The 22,181-nt window shown below is 39.1% G+C and overlaps 1 protein-coding gene across 2 annotated transcripts in view; it reads left to right on the plus strand.

The window, feature by feature from the left end:
- The window catches only part of necab1 (N-terminal EF-hand calcium binding protein 1), a 45,993-nt gene extending 24,127 nt beyond the window's left edge, over positions 1 to 21,866 (plus strand). The window contains exons 7-13 of one of the 2 annotated variants that reach the window (XM_077196358.1): positions 16,074 to 16,195; positions 16,671 to 16,747; positions 17,317 to 17,370; positions 19,167 to 19,279; positions 21,005 to 21,082; positions 21,228 to 21,319; positions 21,404 to 21,866. In XM_077196358.1, coding sequence (XP_077052473.1) covers positions 16,074 to 16,195; positions 16,671 to 16,747; positions 17,317 to 17,370; positions 19,167 to 19,279; positions 21,005 to 21,082; positions 21,228 to 21,319; positions 21,404 to 21,432 — 565 coding nt within the window. In that variant the 3' untranslated portion in view covers positions 21,433 to 21,866. The remainder of the gene's footprint in view (positions 1 to 16,073; positions 16,196 to 16,670; positions 16,748 to 17,316; positions 17,371 to 19,166; positions 19,280 to 21,004; positions 21,083 to 21,227; positions 21,320 to 21,403) is intronic. The other variant, XM_077196357.1, reaches the window with a different exon arrangement.
- The last annotated feature ends 315 nt before the right edge of the window (positions 21,867 to 22,181 follow it).

Below are 22,181 nucleotides of genomic sequence, written 5' to 3' on the forward strand. Positions count from 1 at the left end.
GACACTCAACTGAGACTGCCCTGCTCTCGGTAATTGAAGCTCTGAGACTGGCAAGAGCCGCTTCCAAATCCTCAGTTCTCATCCTGCTGGATCTGTCTGCTGCCTTTGACACAGTTAACCACCAGATCCTCCTGTCAATTTTAAAGATGAAGGGCATCTCGGGAACCGCACTACAATGGGTCAAGACTTACCTCTCAAGTAGGTCCCTCAGGGTGTCATGTAGTGGTGAGGTCGCCAAGACCCAACATCTAGCTACTGGGGTGCCTCAGGGCTCAGTGCTTGGACCACTTCTGGACGTCACTAGGATCTGTTATTCAGAAACATGGCTTTTCCTATCACTGCTAAGCTGATGACACTCAACTCTACCTCTCATTCCAGCCTTATGATCCGACGGTGACTGCTCGCATCTCATCCTACCTGACAGACATTTCTGGCTGGATGAAGGACCACCACCTTCAACTAAACCTTGCGAAGACAGAGTTGCTTTTGGTCCCGGTCAACCTAACACAACACCACAACTTCTCCATTCAGCTAGGTTCGTCATCCATAACTCCATTTAGGTCAGCCAGGAACCTTGGAGTTGTGATTGATGATCAGTTGAACTTTACAGACCACATTGCTAAAACTGCCCGGTCCTGTATTTGCCTTATACAACATTAGGAGGATTAGATCACAAAATTGCACTGGTTGCCAGTTTCCGCTTGCATCAAATTCAAGTCACTGACTTTTGCCTACAGAACAACCAGTGGCTCTGCTCCCTCCTACCTAAACTCATTACTTCAGACTTACGTGCCATCCAGAAACTTGCGCTCTGCAAGTGAACGCCGTCTTGTGGTGCCATCTCAAAGAGGCACAAAATCTCTTTCTCTGACCTTTTTCTGGTCTGCTCCATGCTGGTGGAATGTCCTGCCCAACTCAACCAGAGCTGCTGAGTCTGTGACCATTTTCAAGAAACACCTGAAGACGCATCTTTTTCGGCAATACTTGATCCATTAATACTAACAAATTATCTTTTATTCATTATCTACTATCTTTATAAAACAAAAAACAACAAAAAAGTACATTTACTGTGGTAGATTAAACTTGGAAGGGTCATAGCACTTGCATATTGTTGTTCTATTGTTAGTTTCACTGCTTATATTGTTCTCATTTCTAAGTTGCTATGGATAAAAGCGTCTACTAAATGAATAAATGTAAATGATACTACAGCAGTACCAAGTCTACAGCCTCACTCACAATCCCATGGGCACACTCAAAATATCTCCACTGCACTGGCATGCCAAGTCCCCTCTGACCTTTATCTTGGTTGGATGATTTTTGAGAGAGCATATATTTAGGCATTTAAAGGGATAGTTCAACCGTAATGAAAACATAATTTACTCCCACTCGTCATCACAAATTCTTTTTATCTTTCTTCCTTAGAACACAAAAGGAGATGTTAGGCAGAATGATCACGCTGCTCTTTTCCATACAATGAAAATGACCAGGGGCTGGCAAGATCCAAAAGGGTACGAACCTTGTGAAATAGAAGAACAATTTAGCATTACTTTTAAAGAGACCTTATTACCTTATTTATTTATTTTGCTCACTTAAGTAATTTTCTATTAATTAAGTAATTTAAATAAATAAATAAATAAATAAATTTGAAACATGGTTTAAGTGTACTGCCGGATGTACTGACATGCATTTATGGTAAACTAAAACATACTTTACTGATGTCATTTGTATTGAAACTTACATGTTCTTTAGCAGGCAACATTAGTCAAAACATGACAATAAGTGTTCTTCTTTAAAGCATGACAAAATATTATTAAAACATAATGATTTAAATGGTACTTTAAGGTAAAACTGTTAATATGACAGGATTACAAGGTGCACTTTTTAAAAGTGTACTTAAAGGGATAGTTCACCCAAAAATGAAAATTCTGTCAGTAATTACTCACCCTCATGTTGTTCCAACCCTGTAAGACCTTCGAAGACTATTTTTGATTAAATCTGAGAGCTGGATCACTCCTCCATAGGCTTCTAAGGGATTGAAACTTGCCAGCCCCGAAAAGTTATTAAAGACATCGTTAAAATAGTCCAAGTGACTACGGTGGCTCAATCTTAATTTTATGAAGCGAGGAGAATACATTTTGTGCGCAAAACCCCCCAAAAATAATTACTTTATTTTAACTATTAATTTCCTTCTCTGTGGGCCTCGAGACATTTCACGTAGTTTAACAGCGTAGTGCTTCTGTGTTGTAAGTCACACATAGGCTCACTATTGGCCGACGCTGGTCATGTGTGTGATGCGTGTGACGTACAACACAGAAGCGCTACGCTTTCAATAGTTGAAATAAAGTCCTTTTTGGGGGGGGGGGGGGGGACAAAAAAAGTACAAAAAGTATTCTCGTCGCTTCATAAACTTAAGATTGAGACACTGTAGGCACTTGGACTATTTTAACGATGTCTTTAATAACTTTTCGGGGCTGGCAAGTTTCAATTCCTTAGAAGCCTATGGAGGAGTGATCAGATCTCAGATTTAATCAAAAATATCTTAATTTGTGTTCCAAAGATGAACGAAGGTCTCACAGGGTTGGAACAACATGAGGGTGAGTAATTACTGACAGAATTTTCATTTTAGGGTGAACTAACCCTTTAATTGTACTTTAATTACACTTAAATTATGTTTTATTTCATTAATGTTATATATCATGCAAGGACAGTTTTTTTTAATATACTTTTAATATTTGAAGTTTGCTACTAGTGCACATTCAGTACAAATAAACAAACTCCTTTTCCATAAGGAAATAGCAGTATGTGGTCATAATTTACTTTCATTATATGGAGAAAAAAGAAGCATCAGGATTCTTCTTTTACATTCCATGGATGAAAGAAAGTCATGTATGATATGAGGGTGAACAAATGAGGAAAAAATTAGATTTTTTGAGTGAACTATCCCTTTAAGGGGCTCCTTCATATTTTTTCCAAGGACAGATCACACGTGTAACCTCTTATGTCACCATGCTTTTGTGTCACAGTTGACAGTGTTGAGTTTCATAACATTGGTGTTTTGTATGAAGTGTTTACACATTTTGAGCCTAAAGGCTTTTCATTGTGTGCTGGTCTGGAGGGATTGATTCCCACTGCGTTAGATGTGCTGAAAGTGGCTAGTGGCCTGAACAAATTGAAATAGAGTGGCCCATTCGCTATTCTGTGTGAAGCGTCGAGTCAGGCTCTCTGAGGAGCAGCACCGCACACAGGGATGAAACGTGGGAGATGAGCTCAAATCTGAATCCAAACATCACAGGAGAGCTCACCCCATTCACAGCCTCGGTGTGCTGCATTCTGTGTGTAAAGAAGACCATTGGCAGCTGTTAGAAAGCAGCATCACTGCTGATATAGCTTCATTTTGTTTTTCACAGGGCATCATTTCCATTTACACTCTTAAAAATAAATTGTTCAAAAGGGGTGTTTTCAAAGCAATGCCATAAAGAAGACCCATTTTGGTTCCCCAAAGAGAATTTTAGTGAACAGTTCCTAAATTTTTTTTTTTCGTAGTGCAAAGAACTTTTTAATAAACCTAAGAATCCTTTTCCACTATAAAGAACCTTTTGTGCATTGGAAATGTTCCATGTATGTTAGAGGTTCTCCATGGATTCATAGATGCCAATAAAGAACCATTTACATTTTGAAAGGAACCGCAAAAATGACAAAAAAAGCTGTATTCTGCTGCCAGGCCGATGGTGATGAAACACTATAGACTGAACATGAGTGTTGCCAAGTCTGCAGTTTTCCCATGGAATTGTGCTACTTTTCAGTTGTTGATTTAAGGGTTGATTTCCACCCCGCAAGTACGATTTCGGCTCTCCAACACTCTCAAAACACCCCCAGACGTACAAATTCAGTGGAGAATTCGTCCGCCCGATGGAGAAAGTTGCATTGGGGTACTTTTGGGCTACTTTGAACTGGCCATTGGGCTACTTTTGTTGCACAGACCTGGCAACCCTGCTGAACATATAACATGCATGTGCATGATGCATCGTCCTCAGAGATTCACATTTTTTAGTTTACACGGAGACCGTTTTCAAAAACTTGCCCTTTGAAACCCGTTTTCAAAAGTTCGCGTTTTCAGGCACCCAAAATGCTGTTGTTGTGTAAATGAACCGCCAACATGCATAAAAAGTTTCATGTTTTTAGTTGAAAAGGGTGTCGTGTAAACAGCCCCAAGTGTATGCACTTTATAAGAGGTGTGTGATCTCTAGAGAACGATTCCTTGCATTTGTCAGTTTGTTCATGCAGGTCTGTGGATGTGACTCAAGCTGAGTTTAATCACCTGTGTGGCTCTGATTTTTCTAGCTGAATTTCACCTGTGTGGCTCTAGCAGATTTGCTGCTGATTTCGGTGTGCTGATGCAGTTGTGAGCCATTTTTAACCTCGGAGGGTAAGCTCCCCTCAGGATGTGCGTTGCGCAACAGTGTCCTTAGGGATAATGAGCAACCAACCGAGCTTTAATTTTGACACCTGCCTGCCTCTATTTATTTCATTGTCTCAGAGTTAAAATAGGCACAGCATTCCTCTGCTGCTGAGAACAGCTAATATAATTAATTTCGTGCTATAATTTTTCACTCTCATAACCGAGTAGTAAAATGGTGTTCAGTTGCAAAACATATGCCATTATCACTAATCATAACTAATCATAAAGTAAGGGGTAATGTACACTCAGGTGGTCATTACTGCAAAATAAACTCTAACCAGATTATCAGGATCAAGTCTTGTATCATCCATATGGGTTAATTTTGACTGCTCATTCCACTTATGGCTATACTTACTGGATGGATGGATGGATGGATGGATGGTTGGATGGATGGATAGATAGATAGATAGATAGATAGATAGATAGATAGATAGATAGATAGATAGATAGATAGATAGATAGATAGATAGATAGATAGATAGATAGATAGATAGATAGATAGATAGTACTGAAGCCCATTTATGCTTGCAAGAAGTCACAAAATGCTGCAATTATAGTGCATTAGCTTGTGTTGAGGTGGATACGAGAGATAATTCGAGAGATGTGAAAGTTGTTCGTCCAGAGACCCATATAATATAGAAAAAACATTTAAGCACCATTACTGAAAAGAAATGAAATCCTGAAAATATTACTAGCGTAAACCATCTATAAAGCAACCATTTCCTGTTCTGGAAGAAAGCTTGGAAGAATCACGCTGACTTATTTTGTTCATTTTAATTGGTAGCATGAGGAGCACGGCAAAAAGATCTTGTGCAATCAAAGAGGCATCAATGTCGTAATAATTAAGAACTGCGTTTTGATGATGGATGAAAACGTTGAAGCATGATTTGCATATGAATATGTTTCTGCTAATGCAATTCAATTAGATGCAATGTATGAATGATATTAGCAATTTATGCTTTTACTGTAGTAAAAAGCCCTAGATAATGTAGGATTATAATACAATTTTTAAAGGGAAGAATCACTATTGTTATTGCTGATGGGTTTGGGATTTCAAGGAACCCATAACACTAAGTATACATTTAGGCATGTAACTCATCCCACACAATTTATACTATGGACATGAATGATACCTCAAATCATGCAACTTGCTTAAGGGAGGTGCTATTTTGGACAATAAAAAATGTCAAATAATCCCATAGATTTACTATTAATGAGGGACACAAACCATCTTTGGGCTCACTAAAAATCCTTCACAATATTCTTGGAACTGAACCGCATAACACCCTGCTAACTACCCACAACACCCTTGCATATTGTAGGGTATGGACCAATCAGACACATACTAATTATTCATTATATACAAAGGTTTATGAAACTCCTCACACAGCCCAAATAAACAAACACAAGGGCAGAAACAGTGTCATGTTACAGGGCATGATAAGGAGATTTTACGACCTCCGAGGAATGTGGCCACATACTCAAAAGAGAGACTATGAAACAGAAACCCTCTTTAAAACAGACTTTGGTGCATTAATCATAGACTAACTGATCTATAAATGAACATGCATAAAACTGTGAAAGAAACAGTGTAAATGGTTTACTGTCTCGTGTACTATTAGGTATATATTATGGTATGTATCCTAGTATACAACCAACTAACGATCAATGTAACCTCACCTGTATCATGCCTCCTACCTAATTAATCCTCATTTAATGACTCACACTTTGATGTACATCACCTTCTTCTAGAATGCAGTGTGGATGTGTTATAGCTATCTGAGCATTAATGAAGGTATAATCATGCTAGGGACAAAGATCCGTAAATCAACTAAGAGCCACTTTCCCTCTCAGACATGTCACCTTTCTGATTGGTCGAGTTCAACCCTTAGGGGAGGATCTTTTCCAGGCCTTATTAGAGACAGTCCACATGTGACCTCTCTCTCTTAGGTTCTTTCGTCCAGCCGCAACACTGTTCTGGTGATACTGGGGAACCCCCTCCCCCTCCACGGGGGCCCCAGGGCCCAGAAGGCCTCGATTCCAACCAGATATGGGCTCAGGCAGGAGAGAGATGACTCTCTCACAAAGAACCAAGGACAATCTCAAGAGTTTTGGAACAAAGACTCCAACCAACAATGACTCCAATCACCCATCCTTCCGACTTCCTCACTTCTCCTGGGTGCTCGGCGTGGCCTCAACAGAGTCCCAGGCCTTGACCAAACCAGCCATGCGTTCCTGGAGAAAGAGAACGCTCAACCAACTTCCACTTGACACTGCCGGAACCATCAACGACTTCAATTTTCAACAACTTCAAGAATTGTTCCCATTACAAATGCAAGTATTCAATTCAATGGAATGTGAAAATGAAATTCTGATGGTTCTTCTCATAGACCCTCTTCCGGTTTCCAATTTCATCCTATCACTAACCTATTTATGTATTCATGTGTGTATGTTGTTTAGTTTATTTATATTCATATAAATATCTATATTTAGTTAATAAAACTTGTACATAATATGTATTTGGTTCTGTTTTGTTTGCAATACAAGTCACTTTACGATCACGGTTTTTGCTACTGGCTCAAAGTACTGTACAGGCGAATAAATAATTATTCTTCTGTGGCCATGGAAGATACCATTTTCTTAGAATAAATTAATAATCAAAAGAGTTTGTTGGAAGAACTGATTAATTGATTGTAATATTAATTCAGCCACATCAAGTTAATCCAATTAACTGACCCAAATATTTATAATTAATAATAACAAGATATTATTGATTATTAATATTTCCAAAAAGCTGAGTTCCTTACATATATGGTGGAGAATGCAGGCACCGTATTAAACATTGTATGCAAGCAGACAGTAATCAATCATATGTTGTCCCATAAGTTTTTATTAACATCTCATACATGCACGTACAAGTTTCTGGGTAAATCAGCAAAACTATAACTTGAATATGCCTTCCTACGAATGGCAGAAAGTTCACAAATGCTATAATGCATATTTAAATCGTACAATAAGAAACTCCTGATATTAGCGAAGAAAGCCTAATTTCAGATATAAATCGAGCATAAGCCTTCTCTGACGAAGAAATCTCAGATTAGCCGCGCGCATAAATGGTACCAGAACAAATTAACCTAATATGGACGAAGAAATCTCCATTTTCAGCATTTTTGAATGTGATCTGAGCGATGTTCCTCAATCACCGATTAAGGCCTTATTATGCGTTACGTCATTGGATTCATATTAAACCGCTGAAGCGCTCATATGAAACAATCGCGTCGAATTAGTGGTATAAATTCTAGCCCAGCTAACTAGTAATTTGCCATTGTCTGTGAAAGAACGGTGCGGTTTTGATTTGTTAAAAAGAGTCACTCACACGCAACGTCGTGTCTAAGCGAGAGACTCAGTGCAAACTGTCAGCACAGCTCGTCCGCTGCTTCGGCCGATCTGTGTTGTTGGTTGGCATAGCGTCCGGAACGCGAGCAGGCGTTCCTATCTAGTTTTTCTGACAACAGCACCAATCTCACAGACCCTCGTGTAAACAAGCGACGGTTGTAGCCAATAGCTCCCTCAATCCTAACTTACAAGTAAAACCCTCTGACTTACCTCGAGTGATAGTTTTAGCACCGCCTAAAAACGTAGACACGTTAGAGCGTAAAGTGTAACCTTAAACCAAAGACTATAGATTTTGCGTGATTTGAACTGAGTGATTTGAACACGAGTAATGAGAGTCAAAGCTCTTCGAGGCTTTGAATCAAAGGAGTCAACTGCGTCACAAATGATTCTTTGTTTGGAAGAATCATTTGAGTCATCAGTCGATGCTGCTTAAAGCACGTCAACTAAGATACTCAAAACTTTTTTTTGTTGTTGTGTGTGCTCACCAACACTAAATTTTAGCTGCTCCACATAGCCATTCTCCCACACAGATAGCTCACCACCTCTGTAGAAACTTGCATTTGCCTTTGCCATTTCTCTCTCGTGTTCCCACAAGTGTGCTAGTAGGCCTCAGACACCCGGCCCTGCCACCAGGACCACCTGAAGACCCGGCAGAGCAGTGTCATGGACATCCTTCAGCCTGAAGCAGGCAACGACCTGCCACGGCAGAGGAAGGAACAGTTAGGCAACAACGAAAGCAGACGTCTGACACCCAGCCTGAGCCACCAAGAGCTGACCAGCATTATCTTCTCCTTGGCCATGCTCCCGCAAGCCTCAAACAGGAGGTAAATGAACTAACGCTGCCAGCCACAGGACTCCACAGAGAACGAACCCTGCTTAACGGGAGAAGGCACAGGACAGATGCAGAGACCCTGACAGCGTGGAGCAACTGAAAGAGATCACCAGTTTTCAAGCGGCTCTGACAGCTGCTGAGCACCTGCCAACAGACGAGAGAGGAACTGGTTTAACTCAAAGAGAGAGACGCTGAAGCCATCAGCTTGCAGCCAGAGCTGAAGTCCCAACACTGACTCAGCGATGCTGCAACATTATAGACCAGCTCGATGTAGTCCAAATAGAACTGAAACAGACCAACCAACTGCAAATGGACCCCACGAGAAAGATGTACCCTGCTGAACTTCGCATCAGCAGCGTAGGCTTCCCCAGCCCTGCACAAAAGGTGGGGGTGGGGGGACAAACCCCTCTGCTTAACATGTCATCAGACAATTTCCTTAAAGCTTCTGCAGCCGTGGAAGGAAAAGGATTGATTCAGAAGAATCTTGAAACGACGCGTGTAGTGACAATCAAAAACCGAATGGCCAGACATATCCCTGCATTTACACCGGAGCTTGCTAGACTCTACCTGATCTGGATCACATCCAGCCCAGAGTTGCGACGCTTTCTGGCTCGGCAGCCAGAAAACATCCAGTCTAACTACCAGCAGCTGGAACAAGCCATCACAACAGGATTCTCAGACTTAAGAGTCTGAATGTAGACTGGGCGCGGTCCCAGACACCAACCAGGGTAACCCTGAATGTCCCTGTGCTACTACCACAGACATCAAGCGAGCTACCTCGGAGCGTGTAACGAACCTGTGATGGAGGAAGACACCAGCTTAAAGAACCTTTTGACTCCGAACTTCTAAACCCAGAAGACACACGGCATGACCACAATGCACGACTCTGCTACAAAGTTCCTAGTCAGCATAGGACATAAAACTTTTAAAGTAGATGAAAATGTGTGCTCAAAAGGAAGCAAGAGTTTGCATTAGTAAAATTTGAATTTTACTGATTTAAAGAAAATCTTGAATGCAGCTGTAAGCCTCACGTGCCAACAGACTATGCACTGCTTTTTGAAACATACAGACATTGTGCCACCCGCTGGTTGAAATACACACTGCTGCTCATTAGTTTCCATGACAATGACTTTTTACAGGAAATACAAACTCCAGATAGGGCATTCGTCACCCTAATGCCAGATAGTAAGCAAACCACCTAAGCTGGGAAAACTAGCATGACCTAGAGCCCCTTCGTAACTACTGTTATCCTAAAAGTGCTTATTTGATCATTCCGATCCAAATGGGACATGATATGCGATACATATTTTGATCACTAGCTGCTGGCTTGTCTAAATGCAGATAAAACGATAGCTGGAATTGACATCTCTACTTAAAATATTTAAAAAAAATAAAGGGGTCTTAACTGGTATCAGTAATTTCAGCATTAAAGCGTAAGTCTGTTTGACAAAGGAATCCCATCTCAGCGGCATGCAAACTGTACCAGTATTTATTAGTCTGCTTTGGTTGAAGGAATCCAAATTGCAGTATTGCTTAAACTGTTTCTGACGAAGGAATCTCAGTACAGTGTTATATAAACGTAGACTTGGGTGATGCTCCCCTTTCTACAAAGTAAAGACCTTACAAATTATTGTTAGATTGATGTAATTCACCTAAATTTTGGCTGCATCTACAAGCAGAGAGCTACCTAGCGATCAAAACTGTTCACTCGCTGAAAAGTCAGTATTTATGCACGAGATGGACGTAACTATATAGGCTTAGACAAGCTTTGACTTACAGCAAATCTATTTCCTTACTCTGTAAACAAATAGAATAAGTTGCGTAAAGTAAAGAGAAGAGTTCCATGAGTAAAATTTGCAAATGCCAAACCACATTTGCATTTTACCGAATGTAACATCAAGTTCTTGAAAGACTTAAAGTATAGGCGCCACCTTTTAACCCGTTTAAACATGCATAACTCATTTAAAATGTGCAGACATTCTTCATGGACTGTTGAATTGTTCTGACATGCACTGGTTCCCATGACAACGACTTGTCACAGGAAGTGCTAACTCGTGACGTCATTTTGTAAACAAACCAGCCTAGGTGGCTAAGCTAACTTAACCTAGCGTCCATCCAGCTTAGGCTAAGCTAAGCTAACCTAGCATCCATCCAGCTTAGGCTAAGCTACATAATAACTTCTACAGTTAGTGGTTAGCATCATTTACTTGAAGCCTTAATTACAGCTTTTATTTATACAGCGCAAAGTATTCTAAAATACTTTCTTTAACCCCATTTAGGGTTTCTAATTTTTCTCTTTCCTTACTTTCAATTCTTCTCAGCTGAATTTCACCTTCACTAGTTTAGGCATAGTCCTTGCTGAGCGCTGTAGGCTAAATTTGCAGATGCCCTGTCAATTAAACCCAAGTTTAATTACATTTAAGCTGTATAGCTAGAGAAGAATTCTTATAGTTATGAGAATTTTCATCAGCATGTTGACTAAACCTTTGGAGGGACACACACAGTGTGGTCTTAAACACGCAACAGCTGTGACCCACTATGGAGTGTTGGTCCAGGCAAATCTAAAGGTTAGTCACTAGTGCTATTGATTATTCTCAATTTCAGATCATTCCCGCTGTTTTGATCACTTACTTAAGTCCTTTTTATTTTACTTCGATAATAATAGCAGTCAGCTATTCACTTGTCTATTCTGTCATGTATGATTTATTTCCATTTCCTCTCTTGTTCAAATGTGGTTCCTTTTCCCATAGGGCCCAGAAAGAAACCAGAGACACCTTTATTTGTGATTTTGTTTATTTTCAACAAGTGCACTAATTTTTATGACCCTGCAACACAAGTAATTTCAACGATTACTAGGGCATAACTATAGTCCTGAGGATTGATAATAAGCATAATTTGAATAGGAAAGCTGTCCTTTTTCCTCCTATTCTTCACTTCGTCAAGCCGTAGTGAACCACCAGTTAAGTCCAGAGAAATATTTTAGTCATAAGAACCATCTTAAGTCATTTATTTCATCTCGGCTATGCCCTTTCCAGGAAATACTCTCGGAACCACACAAGTCTTAGCCTCCTAACATCCACAGCTAAGATGATAAGGATACAATACACACTTCACTAGCTAGCTACACATGAAATACCTAGCTTTATGCTACATATCTAGCGAACCCATTAAACCGTGGCTATGAACTTTCTAGGTTCATGCATTAGTCTCTCACCACAAGCATGCCCAGGACCAGCACAGAACTGTCACCATGGCAACAACCCAGGTACCAGCCAAGCCCCTTGGAGAAGCCATGGAGGACAGCACCCTCAACCTGCAAAACACCACAGGAGGACCAACGGCTGTCAACGACAGCATCCTCTTCCATACCCTTCACACAGGTATCAATCTGAGGCTCCGCAAGGACAGCTGGACGCACCTGCCTCAGACTTACTGGAGCCGCTGACACACGCAAAATAGCTCCCTGCACAGGACTCACCCGAGGAGTCCTGTAAGGTACAAGCTTCCGACTCCTTCCCCACCCCAGCTTAGGCAAGCTTGCGTCGGCACCACCATAAGGACAGAACAACACTTCAATCCTTCAGACCTCTCGTGACTGAGAGGCTAACAACCACCTTCTGACCTCCGGCCACCAGCGCCAGGTCAGCTTTAAAACCTCTCTATGCTACATAGAGGCCTAACCACTTCCTGCAACCACAAGGAAACACCTGACCCAAAACTAATGAACTTCAGAATGCCCCAACACCTGCTGCCTCAACACCTGCTGCAGAGACCTGGACTTGGCTACTGTCCACATCACCAGCCGTGGAACGACCAACGCTCCAGAAGACACGAGCAACCAGAGGCCACCATGGCCTTCCAGCCTTCTATGACAAGTGTGTGTATGATCTCTCTGCACTTCCAACTTCGCTCGTGGTTGTCCTTGATGGGGGACAACAACGATCGAAAGGGGGGATCTGTAGGGTATGGACCAATCAGACACATACTAATTATTCATTATATACAAAGGTTTATGAAACTCCTCACACAGCCCAAATGAACAAACACAAGGGCAGAAACAGTGTCATGTTACAGGGCATGATAAGGAGATTTTACGACCTCCGAGGAATGTGGCCACATACTCAAGAGAGAGACTATGAAACAGAAACCCTCTTTAAAACAGACTTTGGTGCATTAATCATAGACTAACTGATCTATAAATGAACATGCATAAAACTGTGAAAGAAACAGTGTAAATGGTTTACTGTCTCGTGTACTATTAGGTATATATTATGGTATGTATCCTGGTATACAACCAACTAACGATCAATGTAACCTCACCTGTATCATGCCTCCTACCTAATTAATCCTCATTTAATGACTCACACTTTGATGTACATCACCTTCTTCTAGAATGCAGTGTGGATGTGTTATAGCTATCTGAGCATTAATGAAGGTATAATCATGCTAGGGACAAAGATCCGTAAATCAACTAAGAGCCACTTTCCCTCTCAGACATGTCACCTTTCTGATTGGTCGAGTTCAACCCTTAGGGGAGGATCTTTTCCAGGCCTTATTAGAGACAGTCCACATGTGACCTCTCTCTCTTAGTTCTTTCATCCAGCCGCAACACTGTTCTGGTGATACTGGGGAACCCCCTCCCCTTCCACGGGGGCCCCAGGGCCCAGCAGGGCTCGATTCCAACCAGATATGGGCTCAGGCAGGAGAGAGATGACTCTCTCACAAAGAACCAAGGACAATCTCAAGAGTTTTGGAACAAAGACTCCAACCAACAATGACTCCAATCACCCATCCTTCCGACTTCCTCACTTCTCCTGGGTGCTCGGCGTGGCCTCAACAAAGTCCCAGGCCTTGACCAAACCAGCCATGCGTTCCTGGAGAAAGAGAACGCTCAACCAACTTCCACTTGACACTGCCGAAACCATCAACGACTTCAATTTTCAACAACTTCAAGAATTGTTCCCATTACAAATGCAAGTATTCAATTCAATGGAATGTGAAAATGAAATTCTGATGGTTCTTCTCATAGACCCTCTTCCGGTTTCCAATTTCATCCTATCACTAACCTATTTATGTATTCATGTGTGTATGTTGTTTAGTTTATTTATATTCATATAAATATCTATATTATTTTAATAAAACTTGTACATAATATGTATTTGGTTCTGTTTTCTTTGCAATAAAAGTCACTTTACGATCACGGTTTTTGCTACTGCCTCAAAGTACTGTACAGGCGAAGAAATAATTACTCTTCTGTGTCCATGGAAGATACCCTTTTCTTAGAATAAATTAATAATCAAAAGAGTTCGTTGGAAGAACTGATTAATTGATTGTAATATTAATTCAGCCACATAAAGTTAATCCAATTAACTGACCCAAATATTTATAATTAATAATAACAAGATATTATTGATTATTAATATTTCCTTACAATATGGTGGCGAGTTTTACACTCACATTTTCTTCAAAATATGTGAACATATACTTCAAGCAATAGATAAATATATACATACCACATACTACAAGCAATTAACATATACTACAAGCAATAGATTGTTTTTGAAGATAAGGGTATGAGGATAAAAAAATTATCTACAGGATATGTTACTGTCACTTTTTGGTTTTGTTCATGTCATGCTTTGTGTCTGTCATGTGATCCCCTGTTTGTCATGTGATCCTGCCATGTGTCTTGTCATTGGTTAATCGTCTGTTCGTTGTTCACATGTGTCCCTTGTCTTGTCATTAGTCTGTGTATTTAAGCCTGCATGTTTGCTATGTGTCCTTGTCAAGTTTTGTTCCACTGTTGGTAAGCGTTATATTCATGCTTTTGGTTTTGAATTCATGCAACGCCATGCTTTTGTTTTGAGTTCATGCCACACAATGCTTTTGTTTTATGATCTTGTTATATTTATAAATAAACTGCACTTGGGTTCTCATCTACACTTTTACAGATACACTTTTACAGATACATTGACACCTGGGGTCAGGGATCAGAGGTCTTGAATATATATATTTTCAGCATATTAAACCTATTTTTTTGCAGTGTGGTTTGCTGGTTCCCCGTATGCATGTTTTTTTTCAGACGTGTGAAGTAAGCAATAAGATTTAACTATAAAGATAACTATGTTAGCGGACAATATCATTCTGTTTATTCTGCATACTTGTCTGTAACTTTAAATACTTGAGCTCATTACAGCAGGATGGATTCTGATTGGCTGTCAATGTTTTTATCATTCATCAGCTGGATAAAATCATTCTGAAAGTGACTCCAACTATATTGGTTCTCTGTGCCGTTTTCGTTATAGCTGTAGTGTGAGTTCTGCTATTCTTTAATATTGAGAGATATTTTTTTTAGAATATCTTTATCGTTCTCGTCCTTGGTATAAACGTGCCTTATGTCCATTCTGTATGCAATGTTTAACATAAGCCTAATCTTCCAGTCTTCTAACTTCATATAGTTACAGAAACATTTAACTTATTCTGTTTCCTAAAGTTGGGTAAATAGGCAATAGTTCTTTTCAAAACACACTTAATAATGGTGTCAAAAGAAAACTGTGGCCACAATGTAATAGGAGAACCATGTTTGTTTCCCCAAAGAACTGTTCAGTGAAAAGTTTGGTAAGAACATATTTTTTTTAATCTAAAGTACATTTTTCCCTTCTCTTTGCATAGAGGAACATTCAAGCGATGTTAAGCGAGAAGTTCTATCTGGGTCATGGCATCAAAACTGTTGAAAATATCTGAAGTGAAGACCAGGAATCTCACTCTTTAGCAGATTCTTTATTTGGAACATGTTATTTGAAGCTGCAGTCTTCCAGTCTAACTAAGGAAGCTATACATTGTATTTCTATAGGCATTCAGTAGTCCTTCAAGGTGTTGTCACAGTACTTCGGTGACGATGTTTAACAAACATGAGTGGAAGTTAATTGTTGAGCTGAATCATTTTATGTACATACACACAGCTTTATCTATGTCAACGTTTCTGTTATGGGATCTGTTAAAGTAGCCGTTTCTGTTCAGATTTTATATTAGAACCCCGTCCCCCCTTAATTTACTATCAGTTGGCCCAACACAATCTTATGGCAATTTGTAACAATTTTACTGAACTGGTGGCTTATTCGTATGTTTTAATATGATCTGCATACGCCCCAGAGACGGGTATGTTTAGGGAGTAAAATAGCTACGTTTTCCCGTGAGATTGTGTTGATTGGCCATATGTGACACTGTTATAATTATATTTTACCTCCCATTCCCTGGGCAGAATAATCAGAAGCTGATAATGATACAAGCGAATGAGAAAAAAAAAAAAAAAAAACATGTTACATATTCATCGTGTGTTTGTGTTTACTTTTGCACATGCGTCTGTGTGTGCTGTCTCGATCACAGAAAGGGGCCAGTGAAGCCAGAGGTTCTGCCCATTCAGTGGTCAGGAAGGAGATCTAATCGAAGACTTCAAAGGAATAACAGCTTGTCTCCAAACAACCCACTTCTGAACCTTGTCAATTCAGGTGATTATTCTCAGCCTCCGTGCTCTGGAGGAAGAAAAAAGGCACATGCGCACACCTGGCAGGCATCCAGCTGAGAGCAGATCTGGAAGGAAGTTTAGGTAGGAGGGAGTGTGAGGAAAGACTATCGGTGAGACCCAAGAGAAAGAATATAAATTATAGTCTACCTTTTGAAGGGAACCAAATTATTATAGTATTATGGATATTTTATGGATTTTGTTTGTCTCCTTTTTTCCAATTTATTTGGTTGGGCTTATGTTTTAATTTTGACGGATCAAATACACAGTTTAGAAGAGTATATATCAGGTGAAAATCATCTTTAATTGTGCTCATCCCTCATGCAAAAAATGTAATAAGTTCATTTGATTCCAATTCAATTACATTCAGTCAGAGCAAATGCCTCCTAGATACATATGGGAGTGAAAAAAAGCAAAAGAAAGAGAGCTGTATTTGTGTGATGAAATGTGTGTTTCTGCAGCTCTGTATGAAGACGACAACCAGTGGATAACTCAGATCAACAGACTGCAAAAGCTGATCGACCGTCTCGAGAAAAAGGCAACAGGCTACACACATGATCTCTCATTATAATGCTATATCTCTTATCTGTCATCACTCCTCCTCCTAATTCTTCTATTGAGGCTAAATCTCACAAATCCCACAAATATTTCACTCAAAATGCAAGAGAAAGCATTAATAAACACGCGCACATTCGCCTATCATTTCAATTGTAAAGTATCTGTACGTCTTGGTTTTATTTACTTTCTTTAATTTATGCTGATTTAAATAAAACAAAGTGCTGCATTACAGTAATGAAAATCTAACTTTTGAGAATAATGGGAATTGCAAAATAATAAATTACAATAATAAAGAAATACCCATGTACTATGGTGATAAAAAGGTCATTATGTTTTGCATTGAAAACAGCTTTTTTTGTATTATAGGAATGAGATTATGCTGCATTACTTAGATCAGTATGAGATTTTTTGCATTATAGTGACAAGCATTTTTGGGGGAAATTTCCTTGCCATGCAATTTCTTTTGAATTTGGGGTGAAATTTCATCTTTGGATGATGTCATGAGATTCAAAAACATGTGGAAAAACTAGCTTGTTTCTAAATTCATAGGAACTGCGTTTGGAGCCTGTGGAAGAAGAGGTGTTGGAGAGCACCACCAAATCAGTAAGTAATTTATGATCACCCTCTCCATATTCCCAGAAAATCATTCACACAGACACCTGTCGTCTAGGAAACAGTGGGGATCTGAAAACTAGTTCCAAGTTATTGCTTTTCTCCATCACTCTTTCTCTCTCATTTGGCTCTGCCATCTTTTTTGCGCAGTATTTTCAGAGAGCTTTTCTCTCAGGCTCACAAGATGTTGTTGTCAGACATTAAATAGGTGGTTTGTGTGTCTGTGATTCTGTGTTTGTGAAAGAGTGGCACCCGGACCCCTGTGGAGACTAGCTGTAAACAGTAATGTGAGACTGCCGATAGAGGCACAATACAACATTATATTGGACATGCTGAAACATAACATTACACAAGTGCGTAGTTTCTTTTTTAAAATAACACTCCCATCCTGTTTCACTTGACTATTAAAAGCAACTTGCAGACATCCTTTTCACAAGCAAATGGGTGATCTTACTGGGATTTCAAGCAGTCGGTTTATAATGAGTAATATTTCAAGTCTGATTAATTGCATTTGTTATGTAGTCACGTTCTAATATAGCCAAATGAGAAATCATTTATTTCTCTACTATCTATGAAGCTCTATTTCATGGTTAAAGTTAAATAGCCTCTTATCAATTTGTCAGACTGACATTCACTAGCACAAACTGTATGCATGGAATAACAATTTCAGCATTGCTAATGCATCTGTATCATTTCATCGCTTTGTTCATGCTCATTTAGCATTCAAGGCTTACTTCAGCTGTTTTTTTATGTTCATATGACCATGTTCAAAGATCTCCTTGATTTGAGGATACTTATAAAGGACACACTTCGTACTTGACATAACATTCATTTGTTGCAGATAAATATGGGAATAGTTTATTCCCCTATTTCTGTGTATAAAGATAGTTTGTGAAAGATGGGAAAGGGCAATGGCAAAAGCACAGAGCCTGTGAAGAGGTCACCGTTTACTGCAGGGTGCAAACTCTCAGTTACTGTTCCCTTCAGTCACCTGTCAACAACCTATTTTATATAAAGCAGCTATTATGATGCACAACATCATGGCTTTACAGCACCATTGGTGGAAATTTTAGTCTTCCCGCTTGTTTGATCCTCCTGGATTCAGTTTTTGGACCCCCTAATTTTGGAATATTTTTGATCTGACATCTCTTGTCTTAGACTCAGAGAGCCATGTAAATCATAATTCTCACACACACACAAAAGATATATATCCAACATTGATAACAATAATAATAAATGTTTCTTTAGCAGAAGATCAGCATATTGGAATGATTTCAGAAGGATCATGTGACACTTAAGGCTGGAGTAATAATGCTGAAAATCCAGCTTTGCCATCACAGGAATTTATTTTCAAACATTTTAAAATATATTAAAATAGAAAAGTTATTTTAAATTGCAGTAATATTTCACAGTATTACTGTTTTTATTGTTTTTAATCAAATCCACCCTTAATGAGCATAAGAGACTTTAAAAAAAATGTATATATAAATCTTACCATCCCTACTGATATTTTATAATATCTCTCCTGCAGTGCTCCTCAACCCTCTCACCTTGTCTTTTTGGGCAATTTTTTTGCTTACTACTTTCCAGATTATCTCTATGTTTGATAGGGAATATTTCATAAATAAGCAGTAAGAAATCAGGTTTTCATGTACTGCAAGAGAAAACTGATCCAGGAGCAGTTTCGCACACTTTTATAAATAACCCATGGTCTGAATCCTATATGAGGCATCTTTTCTGACCGCTGTTCTCTGATGGGCTGCTCTCTTCTGTGACCTTCCTCCCAGCACATCCTGATCGTGCAGAGGCAGCTGTCCGTGCTGGAGGAGGACGTGGAGGAGTTTCGTCTGGCTCTCAGGCAGTACACTGAAAGTGCCAGCGCCCAGACCGGCTGCCTCCAGTGAGTACACACTGCATCTGGGTTAATGTCGGTTGCATTTATACAGCTTTCTTTGTTAGTCAGTCTATGCCAGTTCTCCACATTAGCCAAATCAAGTAATTGGTATTTATATCCATGTGTTTAAATTCGATGAATCCGATATTTCAGTTTCTCGGTTTGAGGAGAACTGTGGATCTAGATGTTTTCTCCATGATGGGTTTCTAGGAAAACCATGATACCTGTAATTCAATCATGACAACTCTCAGAATAACATTGTATTGATAAGAATCAAATGTACTTAGGCTTTGTTTTGGTGGACTAGCTCTTCTACGCTGCTGTTGCCGTAACATGCACATAAATATAGGGAATATAGTTGCTGCTGCAAGGACAGTAGGGAGAATCAGATCTAGGCAGGTGGTTCTGGGGAAGGAGGGGGGCAGGAAATTCCTATGGCACGCTGAACCTATAGGCTAGTTAAACAAGTTCAGGACGGAAATAAATGGGTTACATTGATTGAACAAAAAGATTGAATAGTCATGCAGCTGGATTTAGGAGAACCAATTTGCTGTGCGGAAGAGTTTCATGACTGAACCATGTATTTATTTCCATTAAAATGCAATTGAAATATTTAAGCTACAACATCCAGTTTCTCACATTTCATAGCCTGTGTAACATCAGCAAGCTTATGGTCCATGAATAAATTGCAGCTTGCTGCGAGCATGTGGCCGTGTGTTTATAAGCCCTCAGTCCAGGTTTGACTTTTAACTAAATGTCAGTGATCACGTCAGGTAGCAGTAGATTTCTCTGGAACATTCTCCAAAAAAAAAAAGTGAACCCCTTGTCTGGTTTAATCATGAGTTTTTTCCTAATTGGCTAATTAACAATGGGAATGGCTTGGATGAAGAGTTCTACTTTAGCTTATTAGATAATTGACTTGCTTTAAGCTCGTCAGTTCAAATGACTCACTGACAACCTTTCACACCAAGAACATTGAATGAAGGATTTGATGACTTACCAATTCTCTCATTATTTTTAATGAAAGGAACGGTTCATCGAAAAATGATAATTCTGTTATTTAATCACCCTCGTTTTTTTCTAAACCCGAATGAACTTTTTTCCTTCTGTGGAACACAAAATGAGATGTTTGGTAGAATGTTCAAGCTGCTATTTTCCATTCAGTGAAAGGGAATGTGGGCTAGGTTTGTGAAGTTCAAAAACATGATGTATCAGATTTTAATTATATTAAATTTGCACTTGTAGTGTCCTTCAAATCTTAATAGTGTATCTAAAAAAATCTGCTCTTGGAGAATGTATTTTGAAATAAGTGTAATTAAAGAGAGTACACTATTAACACACTTAAAGTGCACTTTGAAATAAAGTAACATTTTTACCTAAAACTTTTAAATCATTATGTTTGAATAATCTTTGTCCTGCTTTAAAGAAGTACACTTATTTTGATCTGTTGACTAACATACTAAAGTACTTGATTGTAATTTTATTGCAGTATGTTATTCTTACATTTAAAGTTAATATATTCAAAATGTACTAAATTGCAACTTTATGATCACAAATGTGTAATGACAAACATATTTAAAAATAAAACATACCAAGATAATTTACATATTAAAAGTACATAAATGCTTGTCAGTACATTCGGCAGTACACTTTAACCATATTTCAAAAACAGTGGAAGTTTATGAAATGACCAGTGATAGTAATCCTACACTGGCTCTGCTCTCTTGGCAGCGTTGCAGTTCAGCGGCTTGCCAATGAATCCCGCTTCATACTGTACGAGTTCTGGGAGCAAAGCAACGTGTGGAAGAAGTAAGTCACTCTCTCATGATGATTTCACTGATTCAAACCACTTTTCATAATACAATCCTAAAAATTCCTTAATGCAATCAATAGTAAAAAAATATTCAACTTGTAATATAACTGCCTGAAAAGTGTTTTTATTTTTTATTTATAGTCATCTGCAAACCAATTACAGTAAAACCTTTCAGAGAGGCAATGTGGATTTCTTAGAGACCCCAGAAATGATGACGACTATGCTGGTTCCAGGTGAATAACATACAAATTCTCTATCAATATAATATAGGTAATATAATAAAATATTATATAATAAAGTTTTGTTTTTTTCAACAGCGTCATGGTGGGTCCTCAACAACAACTAAGATTTGTCGACACTAAACATAATGAGAACCGCACAACATATTTGCTGTATGGTCATAGTGACTAGCACTTGCTTTCCATGGTGTTACATTATTAGCTCTATATGAGTAGTGTACTGTAAACTGTAGATAATATCAAATAAAGCAATGAGATCTTTGTATTTATGATAGCACTCCAATCCCATCAGAGTTGCATAAGCTGTGTTTTCATCTGTGGCGTGACAGTACAGTGATGTGTGCTGTCAGTCTGTCCGTCTCCTCACGTAGTGACGTCACTGTTCCTGAACACTTCAGAGTCCTTGACACGGACGTTTTTTATGTAGTTTGTCAGCTTTGAATAAAAATATGAAATCAATGTGACCATCCACAAATTTCGTCTTATGTTTTGCCAAGTGAAGGTAGTATCAAGTGGTTAATAAAGTTTCTAAGCCGATGTACTGGTTTGTATTTTATTTAATCGTCCTTGGGATTTTTCCACATGTAATCATATATGGTGCTTCGAGATGGCGACAGCGTATGAAAATTCTTTTTGGTCCACAGAGAGAGAAAGAGCACTGATTGTGCTAGCTAGACTATTTCCCAGAGCCAGATGACTCATCGAGTCCTTTTATGACTCATTGCATCCATCTCTCAACAATCAACACTGCCATCCAGTGGATGGAAAGGCTCAGGATTTCATGATCTTGTGCTCCAAAATTGGTCATTTTGTATTTACAAGCAAAATTTAACAACAATAAAAAATATACCAGTGG

The sequence above is a fragment of the Siphateles boraxobius genome, unplaced genomic scaffold (assembly GCF_051911475.1).
Source record: "Siphateles boraxobius isolate OS27281-9 unplaced genomic scaffold, OSU_SipBor_1 35, whole genome shotgun sequence".
Lineage (NCBI taxonomy): Eukaryota > Metazoa > Chordata > Actinopteri > Cypriniformes > Leuciscidae > Siphateles > Siphateles boraxobius.